At 40.9% G+C, this 16,174-nt stretch overlaps 1 protein-coding gene across 1 annotated transcript; it reads right to left on the bottom strand.

Moving 5' to 3' along the window:
• Positions 1–1,261: 1,261 nt before the first annotated feature.
• On the bottom strand, positions 1,262–10,738 carry fam219ab (family with sequence similarity 219 member Ab). The gene is made up of 6 exons (XM_053654287.1): positions 9,139–10,738; positions 5,821–5,920; positions 3,986–4,088; positions 2,810–2,890; positions 2,630–2,684; positions 1,262–2,391 (listed from the first exon to the last, which is right to left on the bottom strand). The coding sequence occupies exons 1-6, from the start codon at positions 9,193–9,195 to the stop codon at positions 2,233–2,235; spliced, it is 555 nt and encodes a 184-aa protein (XP_053510262.1). The 5' UTR covers positions 9,196–10,738; the 3' UTR covers positions 1,262–2,232.
• Positions 10,739–16,174: the final 5,436 nt, after the last annotated feature.

Raw genomic sequence — 16,174 nt, 5'->3', positions numbered from 1 at the left:
CACAAAAAAAAATAATAATAATTGTTCCTGTTCTTACTTACATTATAGCAGCTATAAACAGTCGTTACCTCACCAGCCTTTCTTTTTTCCCTCTCTGAAAAAAACAAAATGCAGCGTGTCACCTTACCAAGCAACCACAAAGCTAAGACTTTCCTGTGGCAGAAAACCTACTGAGTGTTACAAAGCAGTGACACCGGAGACTCCTTCCATAAATCTCTGTTAAATAAACGCACTGTCAGCGCTTCTGACCAATCAGAACTGAGATGTCAACAACGGTATAAGATCTAATGAAATCAAATATTAATGCTTTTAAGTTTCTTTAGCTGTCATGTATGTGTGCCGTTATTGGTGACATAAAACCAAAGCTGAGAAACCAGATGTTATATTTGTTCATTATTATCCCCGAATGTTAACACAACATGCGCAAACTATATGCAGCTCATAGGCTAATTGGCGAGAAGTCTGCACATTGTTTCATTGCTTTTGTGAGTGTGATTTAAAGCAATTAGTGTTGCAAAACACCGCCCCCTGTTGGTGGTGATTTATTTCATCTCCACACCTCACCATGTAGGATAATATGCAGGTGTGCTGACAGTGTGTCTTCACGGTTAGCAAACAACCCTCATGCTACATTAAGACATAAATTGAGCATCTTATACCGATGCTGGCATCTGGAATGTATTTTATTGGTTCTTACATTTGTAAACACCTTCCGCCATTTTGTCACTGTTTTCAGGGTTTATAAACTATGTGCAGGGCTATAGATGGGTCGGTGACATAAAACCCAGCTGAAACCAATCAAACGGTGTATTTTTGAAATATTACGTACCTCAATGATCGTGTTTAGATGTATAAAAAGATTTGTCCACTATTTTGTCCGTTTTCAAGAAGCGTAAAGTAAACCTTTTACTATTATAGTTAGGAATAATTAGAGTAGTCGGTGACATGACACCAATCAGAAGTTATAGTTTTGAAATATTACGTGACATATTGATCCCGTGTATATATTACGTTCGCATAAACAGTTTTGTCCACCATTTTGTCCCTGTTTCAGAAAGGAAGCCATGTTGACTCAGTCCCTGGTTCCAAAAAGATCATCAAACAAATTTCGCCAAAATTTCCTTGAAAATGGTGTCGGAGATATAAAAGTCGACATGGATGCGTTCAAAGCAGTATCGCATTGTACATGATCCAGAAAACACAAGTAAATAGCCATTTTTATTACCATAGTCATGAAAGTTTACTTCCTGTGTGACGCCACTTTAGTCAAAAAGCCAGAACACTGTACTTAAACTGAAAATGAGAAACAGTCATTCACACCAAAGTGTTTGTACGCACTTTAGGTAGCATTTTACAGCACACTGATATTATGTGTCTACGTTAACATCAAATAAAGGTTGACCAAATGATGCTAACGAAGAGGCCTTTTTTTTTAATATAATATAGGCTATATATATATATTTATAAGCCAGTTAGATATGCGTTATATTTTTTGTTTGTCTGTTTGTTTAAATAATCGATAAATTCGTCTCCAAATCATTGAACGATCATTTGGGGTGGTTCTCCGAATAAGTGTAAACAAAACCGTAGACAAAAAACAAAGTGCAACGTTTTCCGTACATGCTACACAATGCTGCGTTTAGTGCCGCGAAGGAACAACTAGCACAAGAAACGTAAATCAACGGTGTCTCAGCAACATCCTTAAGCACATATAAATACAGCAGGCCATTTGAAAGGTTAACAAAAAAACGAGAGGGAAAAAAAAAACACGGAGACGACAAAATGAGAAGTAGGTACAACATGGAAGCAGGTACTACATTTGATAAATTGGCGCTAGCATCACCAAGTGTTTTATGCACAGTTAAATCAATTTTTTTAACCTCCAATTGTACAGTCATTACACAACGTCCACTAGGAGGTTTTACACATAATCTCCTCCGAGCTAATTAGCATACAGAGCGCCCTACCATAGGAGGACGCTACCAATAGTAATAATAGTCATAACATTAATAATGATCGCAGGTGTGTGTGTATATGTGTGTGCGAGAGTTTATGTATATGTATGTGTGTTTTTGTTCAGGATTTCCTGTACACCATTTTAATCATAACATTACCTGTACATTTCGTGCCATAATGTGGATTAAATGTCTTTATAAGGGGTACAAGAAGAGGGGGAGAGAGAGAGAGCGAGAGAGAGCAACAGAGAGGAAGAGGAAAAGAAAGACAGAAATTTTACTGGATCTGGCAGGCGGATGAAGACGTGGCTTGGCAACACATGCAGGTTGGGTTGACCGATTTTGGAGGGATGAGGTCCAGATCTTCGTCATCGGGGATCTCATCCAGCCTGTATCCATCCTTCAGCAGCTGGATGTTCAGGTCCTGGTTTATTTGCTGTGAAGGAAAGCGGACACTGCTAAATGCTATTACTTACTTTCTCGTTCTTCTTAACTTGTTTCGCAGACGTTCAAGTACATGAAATGTAACTAGAAATGAGAAGACATGACACAGTTCAACATTCTTTGGAGGTTTCGCGGTGTGTTTTGGGAATATCTGGGGTGTCCTGTGAGATTAATGATTTAATGATTAATCCTAGAAATGTACATGCATCCTAGGCACTTAGAGATCTCACCTCAGCCGAGGAGTATCCCGATGAGGAGTATCTGGACACGTCAAAGTCGTCATCACTGGTGGGGGGGATCGGGGAATGCAGAGAGAGAGAGAGAGAGAGAGAGAGAGAGAGAGAGAGTCAACTAAAATGACTAGGGACTCTTGGCAGGTGGCTGTGAGGGTTAATATGCGAGTGACGTACCTGTCTGTGTCTAAAGCAACTAACGGTTTCTCATCTGGGCTTTGGTCTAAGGAAGAGTAGCCTTTGTTGGGAACCACCAACCTGGAGAGAGAGAGACAGTTAGCAAGTGTAACATCTGGATCATTTCCGAAACCAGGAACAGAAAGTTGTTTTAAAGCTGGTTCAGGGTAACAAACAAACAAACTTGACCCACCAACTAAGCGTTAACTCTTGCGAAGACGTCGCACGGATGGACATTTTTATTGGAACTTTATTTTAAATGGAAATAAAGATATTGGGTTTATTTGTTGTTTCATGCTTGGCCACACCCCCCTCCACTCCCTAGCAGAGCTCGACAATGTGAAATTTGCGATCAATGTTTTCAAAAGTTGTCAGTGACGACGATGTTTAAATTATATTACACGTATTTAATACAAATATATTCAGGTGTTTAATGTAGAATTAAAGTCTTCTCTGTTGTCATTGGTGGCTGTGCTTGAACAATTAAAATGATGTTTAACCAGGACTGAATCACAGAATCAGAGCGATTGAGTGATGGAGAGAGAGAGACTTTTTATCGACAGTAAAAGAGAGCTGACCATTGTAAGTGTAGCTAGAATGAAAATATCATTCGAGTTTCAAAATGGGCTTTATTAAAACAAACAAAAAACAAATGGCAGTATTAGTAAATTTTCAGTTATCAGCCAGCTACACTACTGAAGCGTCCAACGTCACCCTTCTGACCACCCAGTTCCCACCTCCTCATCATCACTTTCACCCGTTTCCTTTTAAAGGACATCTATTTTTACTCCATTCTGTTTGTGTTGGTGTCTACCTGACAATTGGATGCGTATTTATTCCATTGTAATTGGACCGGTGTATCGACTTTTGCCTGCTTAGAAGACTTCTTGGTTTTAGCCTGTCCTGTAATAACCTGTTATCCTTCATATCAACCGCTGATGGTTTGCATTGATTCCTGAACTGTATCCTGGCCTGTTTTGACACGATTTTGACCTTTGGTCTGTATCCAGGAATCTGTTTTCCCTAAAGCTGTCCTGCAGCTACTTCCTACTTCACTGAGTGAGTTCATGCTATTAATTCTACTGCACCATTACGTAACAGGCCGCGATGCTGTCAATGTCATGACGGTTCACCTCTACATCGAGAGATCACGGGTAAATAAATTCTGCCTCTCACCGTGTTCTGGCCATGACGTTGTTCTTCTTGGGCTGCTGGTTGACAGGACTCCCTGCCGTGCCGTTCTTCAGAGAACCCTTCCTGGCCAGCTCTCGCTGTTTTTCTACCCCAAAAAAAAAAAAAAAACCCACATGGTTCTGTCAATCCTTCCACCAATTCAGCTAATCGCTATTTACAACAGGCTTGTTGAAACAGAATCTGGCTTATTTACATGTTAAATGGCTTGTGAGGATGCCAGTTCCACTTCATTAGCAATAGTAAGCTCTTTGGTTTGGGAAGCTGCTAGAACATTTGTTAAAATGGATTCATGGGCCTCAGTCCTGACCTTTACTTTTTCTCCTGTATATATATATATATATATATATATATATATATATATATATATATATATATATATATATATATATATATATATATATATATATAATCACACTGCGAATATAGTCCCGATAAATATATCTCATCCAATTCCACATATATATATAGATCCTTTAAGTCCTGTAAGGTGTGAGGTGGGGCCTCAATGGATCGGACTTGTTTGTCCAGAAGGTCCCACAGACGCTCGATCGGATTGAGATCTGGGGAATTTGGAGGCCGAGTCAACACCTTGAACCCTTTGTCCTGTTCCTCAAACCATTCCTGAACAATTTTCGCAGCATTATCCTGCTGAAAGAGGCCATTGCCATTAAGGAATACCGTTGCCATGAAGAGGTGTACTTGATCTGAAACAATGTTTAGGTAGGTGGTACGTGTCAAAGTAACATCCGCATGAATACCAGGACTACGGCTACACAGCCCTGTATGCAGCAAGCTGCAATGCACTGTGTGTTCTGACACCTTTCACCTTGCTCTGCTGTGAGATCGGACCAGACGGGGCTAGATTTCGCTCCCAATGCACATCAGTAATCCTTGGGCACCCATAATCCCGTCGCCAGTTCACCGGTTGCCCTTCCTTGGACCACTTTTGGTACGTACTAACCACTGCATACCGGGAACACTCCACAAGACCTGCTGTTTTGGAGATGCTCTGGGTCGTCACAATTTGGCCCTGGTCAAAGTCGCTCCGAACCTTATGCTTGCCCATTTTTCCTGCTTCCAACATGTCAACTTTGAAAACTGACTGTTCACCTGCTGCCTAATATATCCCAACTCTTGACAGGTGCAACTGTAAGGAGCTTGCTGCATACCGGGCTGTGTAGCCGTAGTCCTGGCATTCATGTGGATGTTACTTTGACACGTACCACCCACCTAAGCATCGTTGCAGATCAAGTACACCCCTTCATGGCAACCCTATTCCCTAATGGCAGTGGCCTCTTTCAGCAGGATAATGCTGCAAAAATTGCTCAGGAACGGTTTGAGGAACATGACAAAGAGTTCAAGATGTTGACTCGGCCTCCAAATTCCCCAGATCTCAATCCGATCGAGCGTCTGTGCGACGTGTTGGACAACCAAGTCCAATCCATGGAGGTCCCACCTCGCAACTTACAAGACTTAAAGGATCTCCTGCTAACATCTTGGTGCCAGATACCACAGCACACCTTCAGAGTCCACGCCTCGACGGGTCAGAGCTGTTCTGGTGGCACAAGGGGGACCTACACGATATTAAGCAGGCTATGCCTGATCAATGCATATTTAGAAACCACACCACCATCCATCCTGAAATCTCTCCCATGTCACAAAGCATATTGACTCTTACAAAGTGCTGACAGTGAAGACTCCTTTCATAAATCTGCTGTGGTATAACATGCTAAAAATCACTCAGTTTACAACTGACTGAGACTGAATTGTATGTCTTGGGTTTGCATTGGCTCTTTAAATGTGACAAGAGTGCGTACCTATTTTCCTCTGCAGTGGTGATGGTTTGTAGTTGAGGGTGGCCGGCTCACTCTCTCTCGTGTCCGAGTCTCCCTCAGAGGCAGTAGAGGACGCTGGATCCTGAAGTGATGGGGCAGGGGAATGAATGATTACTCCAACAATCATACAAAACCATTTTAAATAGTTTTAAATGTGTGCATCCATCACCAAGATCTGTTCCAATAAAATGTATTCTTAAAGTGTGTGTGTGTGTGTGGGTTGGGGGAGGGGGGGGTTTTGGGGGTGCTAGTTACATTAACACTAACAATAATGAATTTGTGTTAGTCATTAATCATTAATCCATTTATATGTAGTGTACGCCATAGAAGTACTTGCGAGGGGTTCTTTCTATATAGTGGGGATGATGACATGACACCATATAAAAACCAAAGACCCCTATTACACCATATAGGAACTTGAAAATATCAATGTACATGTACATACATGGATGTAAATGCACCAAAAAAAAAAAAAACAAGTTTACTGAATTTAAATAACACTATGGCCATTTCATCAGAGACTGCTGGTCAGTAACTGTATCTGATTAATTGATGGTCATTTCAATAATGAGTGTTTTCACATCTCTTTTAAAACATCCTGAAGGTCACGTCCTCAGATCAGCCTTATTTCTCAACTCATAAATCCATGGTTAGTTAATCAGACAGGTGATTTATATGGGAAGAGCCCTCAAAGCCTATTTGTTTTTGACCTCCAGTTTTATGTTTCTTGGTAATTAGAGCCATAAATAAATGCATATTAAAAGAGCCAATAGACCGGAACACTGAACTTTCCCTCCGTGAAAATATTTTACGGAGGCCTCTAATACAAATCCTACATGCTTTTAGCCAAGAAAAACAAAACCAGTTGACTACAAAGATACAAAAAAAAAAAAAAAAAAGTGAAAATGAAAGGCAACAACCAACAATTAGTCCCTTTCAGATAATAATGCTGAGCATTTTGTTCATTGCTGCTGAAATAATTCAAAGCACTCTTCATTTTTGTTCTTAAAGTTCATAAATCAAAGGTTTCGTCATCACAAACATTAATGGGAACACTATAAAATGGATATTAATAAAATTACTTTGGAAATCCATTACCATTTTTTTTTTATTTGTTGAGCCACTGAGAAATGGCACAAGAAGAATAAACTAGTCTACTAATACATTCACTAGATTTCCACTAGTCAGGGTGGTGGGAAATAAACACAGCGAGGCAGACGGAAAGCAGAAAGCGGTTTTCGTTAATCCCACTCCCACGCTCTCTTTTGAAGGAACTCGACCTACGGTTATTTTTGCTGTTCCTTAAAGCGACATTAAATATAAATAAATTCCTTGCACTGTGATTGCGTAGTGAAGTCTGCTGTGTCCCAGGATTATGTGCATTCAGAGCCATGGCTTGCTAGTTTGAATGCGACTTACGCGTGCTGACAGTGGCCGATACAGACTCCTTTTCAGAGGCGACTAAGACATAAACCGCCATGTTCAATTCCCAAGTCATCAGGTTCTGGGGAAACTTTCCAGAAGCTGCTGTAGACATAACATTCTCCATCCAATGAAAGCTGCTCAGTGAGCTATAATGACAGCTCCGTTAATGGACACTAGCTTCCATGCTGCGCGCTTTCAGTTTCAGAATCAGAGATTTCTGCTCAGCTGTGTCTCCCCTGTGGCTGCCCCACATTTTTAAGAACTGGTACTGTACGTCCTCAAGTAATCAGCTTTTAACTGCAGTGATATTACAGCCTGAAAATAGTGATGTCCAGAAATTTTGATGTAACTATAGAAAAGTGTTTTTGACACACAGGTACACTATACGTCCTAAAGAATGTGACCTGACTATAACCGTCATAAAGTATGCGGACCTTCACCCAAACTGTTACCACAAACCAACACAACTGTATAGAATGTCTGTACCATTACAATTTCCCTTTACTGGAACTAAGAGGCACAAAACATGTTCCAGTATGACAATAACCTTGTGCACCAAGCAAGCTCCATGACGACACGGTTTGCCAAGGTCGAAGTTGAAGAACTCACGTGTCCTGCACAGAGCCCTGACCTCAACCCCACTGAGCACCTTTGAGATGTACTGGAATGCTGACTGCACCCCAGACCTCCTCATCTCACACCACTTCCCCCAACCTCTTCCCCACAGCCACACTCCAAACTCCACTGGAAAGCCTTCTCAGAAAAGAAGTGAAGCAAATGGACAACCAACTCCATTTTAATGCCCGTGGTTTTGGATTGGGATGTTCAGAGGTCCACATACGTTTGGCCATATCACGTGTATATTTCCTCATTTGGCAGATGATTTGATCCAACTTGAGATGCCACTGAGGCAGGATACAGATGATACCGACCAAGCAGTTGAGGGTCAATGGCCTTGCGATCACTAGCTCACAGCCTTAACCACGGCGCTTCCAACTTCCCACAAATCAACACATTTGATTTGATTTGCAAGAACAGACATGCTAATTCGAGCACTGTTGGAGTTTACCCGACACATTAATATTAATATTAATAGTATCTCCGGCAGACGCTGTCCTCCAGAGAGATTTAAAGAGCTGGGGTATGAGTACATTTATTCCAGGACACAGAAGAGTCCTGACGTTGCCTTGAGTCTCGACTCTTGAGGCTTACTTATGGCCTGAACGGGGCATTATTTTACTTTGGGTTTCTGCAGGAAAGCACCGGGCCTGCGTTTTAAATCAGCTAGAAGAAGCTCGAAGGAGCCAGCGGAGAGAACACAGCAGTAAAGTGAAAAGATGAAGTCAGGAAGATTGAAGACAATCATCCCACCCTGAAGAGCCACATGATGGAGCAGTATGGCTACACTGCAGGCCTTGTGTGTTTGTGTGTGTGTGTGTGTGTGTGTGTGTGTGTGTGTGTGTGGGTTGCAGACAGTGGTGATACACTCCCAGTCTGGCCTGAATGAGAAGCTGGATGCTGAAGCTTTGAGGAGACGGAAGCATCATATTTTATGGCTGTCGCATCACCGCATCAGCACATCCAGTGCCACAGATCTCCTGATCCGAGATCGGATTTATCAACACATCATTTAGATCAGATATATATATATTTTTTTAAAAAAAATTAAAAAATGAATCATTAATGTGAATGAACGATCATCAGAGTAATCACTGACATCTACGCCTTCATGCGATTCATTTCCAAACCTCGACAGCTGCGATCGGAGAATAATCGGATAACAATCCGATGTGATCCCTACACGGTTACAATCTGGACACATCACAGGAGTAATATTTCCTCTGTTATCATTTGTGGTACTGATGTTTCACTCACCAAGGCCTGCATCTCTGCCTCGGTTGGCACTTGGAATCGGTCGATCTCCTCCATCATCTTGACTCAGCTGCCCTTCTTGATCAACAATCCAAACAAACAAAACACACACACACACACGCGCGCGCGCGCGTGCGCACACGCACACACACACACACACACACACTCACAGAGTGAAGCGAAGTTCCAATCGCGTTGTTCTTTTCTTTAAATATGAGATCAGACCCAAGGATGCCCCCGTCTCTCCTTCATCCCAGCGGTCGGGTGATAAAACGGCGGCTGCGTGCTGAATGTCTCCTCGCTCCCTACATAGGGAGTGAAATACCCTGATTCAACACACTGCGCAGTGCAGAGGAAGGCGTTTAAGATTCGGCCCGCCCACTTCCTGTTCACCCACCCCGGTTCCCTACAGCGGTGTGTAACCCCCCTCCCATCTGAACCCCCCAGAAGGTGGTTCTGCAGATTAACACACTACACCCTCACGTACACTATTTATACTTCATTTGACTGCATGTGTCTCTATCTATTGAATGCTGCCCTGCTATTCTGTATAATGAGTGCATGGAGTATATTGTGGATTGCGTGTTCACACACCCAAATCCTCCTACAACAATATGGCAAAAGTATGTGGACACCCGACCATCACACCCACACGTGCCTGCTGAACATCCTGCTCCAGATTTATTCCCCGCTCGCTGTTGTAGTAAGCTCCACTCTTCTGGGAAGGCGTTCCACTGGATTTTTTTTGGAGACGTGCCTGTGGGGGATTTGTGTTCATTCAGCTACAAGAGCATTATGATGAAGGGTGAGGAAGCCTGGGGGTGCAGTTCATCCCAAAGGTTGTTCAGCGTGGTTGAGGTCAGGGATCTGTGCAGGACACGCGAGTCCTTCCAGTCCAAGCTTAACACACCGTGTCTTCACGGAGCTCGCTTTATGCACAGGGACATCGTCATGCTGGAACAGGTTTGGGCCTCTTAGTTCCTGTGAAGGGAAACTGTAACAGTGTACGCTACAGTGTACAACAACATTCTATACAATTCTGCGCTTCCAACTTTGTGGCAACAGTTTGTGGAAGGCCTACGTATGGATGTGATGGTCATGTGTCCACATACCTTTGGACATATAGTTTACAGTATATTGTGACAGATAAACTGTGACCGCTAATCTAAAAAAAAAAAACAACCCTGTTACCAAGCCCTTGCTTAGATAGCTCATGTAAGGGGGTGTGGTCAGCATCAAACAGGAAGCTGACCCCGAATGCTTTGAGGTAGGAAAAAATTACATCTGCTCTAGTATATCTAGATGTATACAGTATGTCCTAGTTGTGTAAACCTCAGGCTTGCTTTCAGTGTGTTAAAACTTCAATTCTTAAGGCAACGATTCGATATTCGACTAGCATGACTGAACCTGATATGATATGATACGATATGATTCAGTTTGCTTTAGTAGCTTCCAAATCCAAATCGTCTGATTGTTACACTCCTAATATAGTCCACACATTTTTCATGCCTTTTTTCAGGAAAAAACGGGGCATTTAAACTGTACCTTTTCTATGTCAATGTTGTGGTACCATCAAGATGACACCTTTTAGTATTTTATTACGTGTGTAGCTTTACCCTAACATATCTATACTGTATCCATGTTATAGGTGAAAAATGCGAATGAAAGGTACAAAAAAAAGTCCCCTCGATGACAGAATGTTGACATTTTTTACTTGTTTTAACATGTCATTTCCCAGACGAGTCATTTACTTGTACATGAGATTGTTTTCACGAGTCAGCCACTTATTATAAACAGGATGCCGTGTGTGCAGTTTCAGTGTATAGCATGTTGAAACTCATCTTTACTCACTGACAGGTGATGTGAATAGCATTGATTATCTCGTTACAATGGCTTCTGTCAAGGGGTGGGATATATTTATTAGGCAGCAAGTGAACAATCAGTTCTCGAAGTTGATGCGTTGGAAGCAGGAAAAATGGGCAAGCGTAAGGATTTGAGCGACTTTGACAAGGGCCAAATTATGATGGCTAGACGACTTGGTCAGAGCTTCTCAAAAATGGCAGGTCTTGTAGCGTGCTCCTGGTATGCAGTGGTTAATACCTACCAAAAGTGCTCCAAGGAAGGACAACTAATGAACCTGTAACAGGATCGTGGGCGCCCAAGCCTCACTGATGCACGCGGAGAGCAAAGGCTAACCCGTCTGGTCCGATCCCACAGAAGTTGAGGTTTGAGGTATATATTTTACAATTTTAAATGATACAGGTTAGTTGTTAGGATGCTAGGATGATTAGTTATTAGTAGTTGACAGATTTCTGGCTATGTAGTTTTGTAGCCCCGCTACAATACTAAAGAAGCAAACCTGCCGGGACACACACTTGCACCACAGAATGATTCAGAACCTTGGACAGCGTCGCCCCTGAATCTTAAAAAACTATAAACGTGTTACTGAAGATGTAATAACACAAAAATAAAACAATACTTAAATGTATTCAAGCGTTAACCAATCCAACTGACCGGTCATTTGGTGCTCCATATGTGCCATGTTCTCATATCAGGTAATCCTTAGATCCTCTGAAGATTTGTACTTGCCCAAAACAGTTTATCACCTAATCTCCCTCGTGCGTCAGTGGATGTCAGCTGGATACTCTAGATTTGTACCTAAAAAGAAAATGCTGCTGCAATCATAAAGACTCTCCTGTGCTCACATTCACCGTCTGCTCAAACAGAACTTCCTTTCAACACACTCAGTACTGTCTGCATGCTGTTGTTGAAGAGTAATGATTTATAATCCCACTATCTGGTGAGTCTGGGTCCTCTTGATGTTCCTTGCTCACGTCAGCTCGGGGTCTTTAATCCTTGCCACTCTCACGTTAGGAATCTAAATCTACGTACATCCTGACTTCTGAAAAGCTGCTTTGGGACAAAATCTATTAGTAAAAGTGCTCTACAGATTAAAATAATAATAATAATAATAATAATAATAATAATAATAATAATAATAATAATAATTGGATTGTATACTTATACCATTTACTTTTGCTCCTAATTTGCTCCTAATATAATATCGCTTTGCTTGTATCTTTCTCATTTGTAAGTCGCTTTGGATAAAAGCGTCTGCTAAGTGAATAAATGTAATGTAAATGTAATGGTGTAAATCGACAATTACAGTAGGTGTGAACCACAATACAATGTTTCTTTAAAAGTTTTCACCTCACATTGTTCTCTTCACCACTGGTATCTTGCATATTAGGGGTCTAGACTTGGATTTCTGTTAAAAAAATAAATAAATAAAATTCTTTCTCATGTTGTTTGGAGAAAAGCATCCCAGCATGACATGAAACCACTATCAGTAATGTCATTCTGCTACAAATCAGTCAGCAGATGGAGCTAAAGGCCTTCCCACTGATTGTGTCTTACAAATGATATGTCTCAGGTCTCAGATTTATGTCATATCTGAGGTGGATTTGGGATATAAATCATTCTGAAGAACCCTCACACAAAACAGTGTTGGTTGTTGGCAGATGTTACATCTACTGGGTCGACAGTTTGACTGGATTTATAGAAACCGCGTTGGTGTTCATTCCAATCTGTAATTAATTACACTAACACTATCAGAGCTTTAACATTTTGAACACTGCAGGTATTAATTAAACACTGAGGACTTTGGATGCACCAATTTTAATGGAAAACCTTCCCACGAAAGTAACATAATCTATCAAAACCCACAAGCTGTCAAAATACCCCAAAGCACATATTTTTCAGGCAGTCCCAAAGACATGCGATTAATTAAAAATATGTCTCTCGGTGTAATGGTTTTGATGAAGCGTTGGTGAGTGAACATTATAATGGGTTAAAAAAAAAAAGTTTCAGTCTCAAGTTTCTGGTTTTTCCACTCTTCCAAGACCGCAGTGAAACTCATCTGACTTTTATTTTTTTTTTTTGGGTCTCATCCTTGTTGTGAGTTATTGTAGTAATGCCGTAGTACTCATTTAGAAGATGAATTAGAAGTGAAGCAGAATTTTAATCTAACCCAAGAAGCGATGAAGCAGATGAAGGTTGAGGATCTTGTTTAAGTGCTTAAAAGTGGACCAATGGATGAACATGTCACAACGGTTTATTCAATAGTCATTCGATTAAAATGTATTTTTATATATATATATATATATATATATATATATATATATATATATATATATATATATATATAGCTGGTTTAACAACAGACATTGTCACAAAGCAGCTTGAAAGATGTAGATTTCGATCATTAATGAGCAAACCAGAGGCGACAATGGAAATGTAAAAATGAACCTCAGACGAAGCAAAGAGAAACCACGCTCAAGAGGGAACTCATTGTGTTCTCGGTGACACTGGATAAAAGGATTACAGGATTTGTTGGGTCAGGTATAAAGAGGTTATCAATAAGGCGTTATAGAATTCAATGAGCACACACGTGAAACATAAAAATGTTACGATTTTCATCTTAAAAGGCGTTGAATTTTTAATGAATGACATTTTACACACTATTGAATTCGTAGCATTGAAATATAATACTTGGACTTCACCTATCTACTGCTGACTAGGCTGTGTACCATTCCTGAGCACTAGCATTTATCCAAACCTTTAGCCTTTAGCCTTTGGTCTCGCTGTGTGAATGTGTGTGTGGTCGTCCAGAGCATTTTAGAGCACCACATGCTCCAAATCTTTCATTTAGTCGTGTCTTTATACGTGTCCTAACACTCCCTGGGAGTTTTAGGGAGAGTGTGTTTGCAGCATTTCTGAGCTCAAGCATCGTGTTGTGTGTGTGTGTTTAGTTGTGACCCTCTATGTACAACAATTTTGCTGTAATTTAAGGGATCTCTCCCAGCACTGGTGTTCACTGTTGGTAAACGTGTCTTTTTCATCTCTTCTGCATCTCCACTTCTTCACACTCGGAGGACGCCAAACGATGCCTTCGTCCCATAAGGTCAACATGGTGGTGGATCCATAATGACATCCTGGAAAGCTGTTATTTTGATGTTCACTCAGAATGGCTGAGAAATACAATTTCATCTTACAGGGCCAGAAAACACATCCCCTTTTGAGGTCCCTATATTCCAGTGTGTGTCCCGAATCAAATCTGGGAGTGAACAAATATGTGTAGCAGTCTGGGAAAACCCATCTGATGTTGGTACAGCTGATTTTCTCAGACAGTGAACGTCAAGCTTTAGTCAGGTTGATGGATAGCTACATGCCACGACAAAATGGACATAATCCTAAACAACTGAGTTTGTAATCAGATACCAGATGTCCAAATGTCCATTACGCACCTGCAGATACAGGACAGATTTTTATTCTGTTATGACTTATGTATTATTGAGTCAGTACAAAAGCATTTTATATGTTAAAGGGGTCATGTGATGATTTTAAAAGTTCATTATTTTGTTTATTGAGTGTAACAGAATAGGTTAACATGCTTTAATGGTCACATTATTTTTCCAACATGTACATTATAGCAGTACCTCTATTCCCAGTGTGTCTGAAACGCTCCGATTGAGTTCCGGTTTCTCCAAAGCTCCTCCTTCTGAAAAGCCCAGAGTGCTCTGATTGGCCAGCTGACCCATTGCGTTGTGATTGGCCAAAAACCTCAAACGTGTGCCGGAACTGTAACGCCACTTACCATAATCGCGAGCTTCAGCTTCCAAGGCTTCTAAAGCGATTATAAACACAGTTAGTAATGTCGTCAGTTTTACCATATCAGTTCGAGCCCGAGTCAGATTCTGAAAATGCAGATGATCGAGTGGACGAATCGTAACCGATGGCCCGAGTGGAACGTTTCACAGCGGTAATTTTTTATTTTGTAACTCTCTTAACTTTCAGATACGATGTTATAACGGTTTAATTTGTCCTGAAGTGGCAACATAAAACACGGTAAAAAAAAAAAATAATAATGGATTAAAAATGTAAAAATTATGGTGGCATTATGCTGATATTTCAACCTGTGACATAGATGTTTGTGGACGTAACATCTGGAGTTCAGTCGAGGCGTTTTAGGCAGGTCTGGAGCAGTGTTCTCTGTTAGAGAGAATAAATCCCTTTGTGGGAGACTATGAGCTTTGTAACTTTGCAGGACTTATACATGCACAAACAGATACATTACACACGAGGAAAAGGAAAATATTAAAAAGCCTTACATGACCCCTTTAAGTCACATCTACCATTGACAATTCACCACCAAGCCACCAGAGGGCATCCTCCCATGTATTTTGGACTTCTTCATGGATCCCACTCATTTCTTATGTTTGTTCAGTTTCTCCCTTGATTATTCCTTCTATATAAGTTCTATAGAAGTGTTTTTTCCCTTTATCTGTTTAGTGGTTAGCTATTGTTGCTCTTACTCATATTGTGCTTCTTGGAATGTTCTTGTTTTGCTACCTGGTTCTTGATTTGTTCAGTTTATGAATCTTCCCGTGACTTTGTTTGTATTTGAATTAAGAAAGAAAAGCCTGTTTGCATAAAACCCCAAAAATGTAATGTCACAGATTACATAATGCACCATTATTTGCAGATGAAAAACAGCAAGTTTTGCCTGCAAATACAGAAGCATGTGTAACAGTCAGAGTCTGCAGGAGAACTGCGGCAGATTCTCCTGATGTTCAGAAGAACTGCACAAAGTCTACCTGAGACTATTGGTGCGTTTTTGAAAAGCAAAGCATCCAGTTCCTCAGTATAAATTCCTAATTCTTGTTGTTACGAAACGAGACTGGAGGCGGATGCAGGTGCAGGTCACAGTCTTTATTAGACACAAGCTCAGGGTTAAAGTAAACGCGGTCTTCACCGGGAAACGAGAACATTCGAGGCATGGGAAAACAAACGCAACTACTGATCCAAACAATACTCACAAGGATCAACCAAAGACACGGTATAATACCACCCAGGCATTTAAATAAAGAACATCATTTACTCAAAGCATGGACACCTGGGGCAAATTAAAGTCACTTAACACAAAATGCTCAATCAGGAAGAGAGCGAACAAAAACAATGTCACGTGACTCGTCAGGAG

The sequence above is a fragment of the Ictalurus furcatus genome, chromosome 22 (assembly GCF_023375685.1).
Source record: "Ictalurus furcatus strain D&B chromosome 22, Billie_1.0, whole genome shotgun sequence".
In the NCBI taxonomy this organism is placed as follows: Eukaryota; Metazoa; Chordata; class Actinopteri; order Siluriformes; family Ictaluridae; genus Ictalurus; species Ictalurus furcatus.
This window is presented reverse-complemented; position numbering and strand designations above follow the sequence as displayed.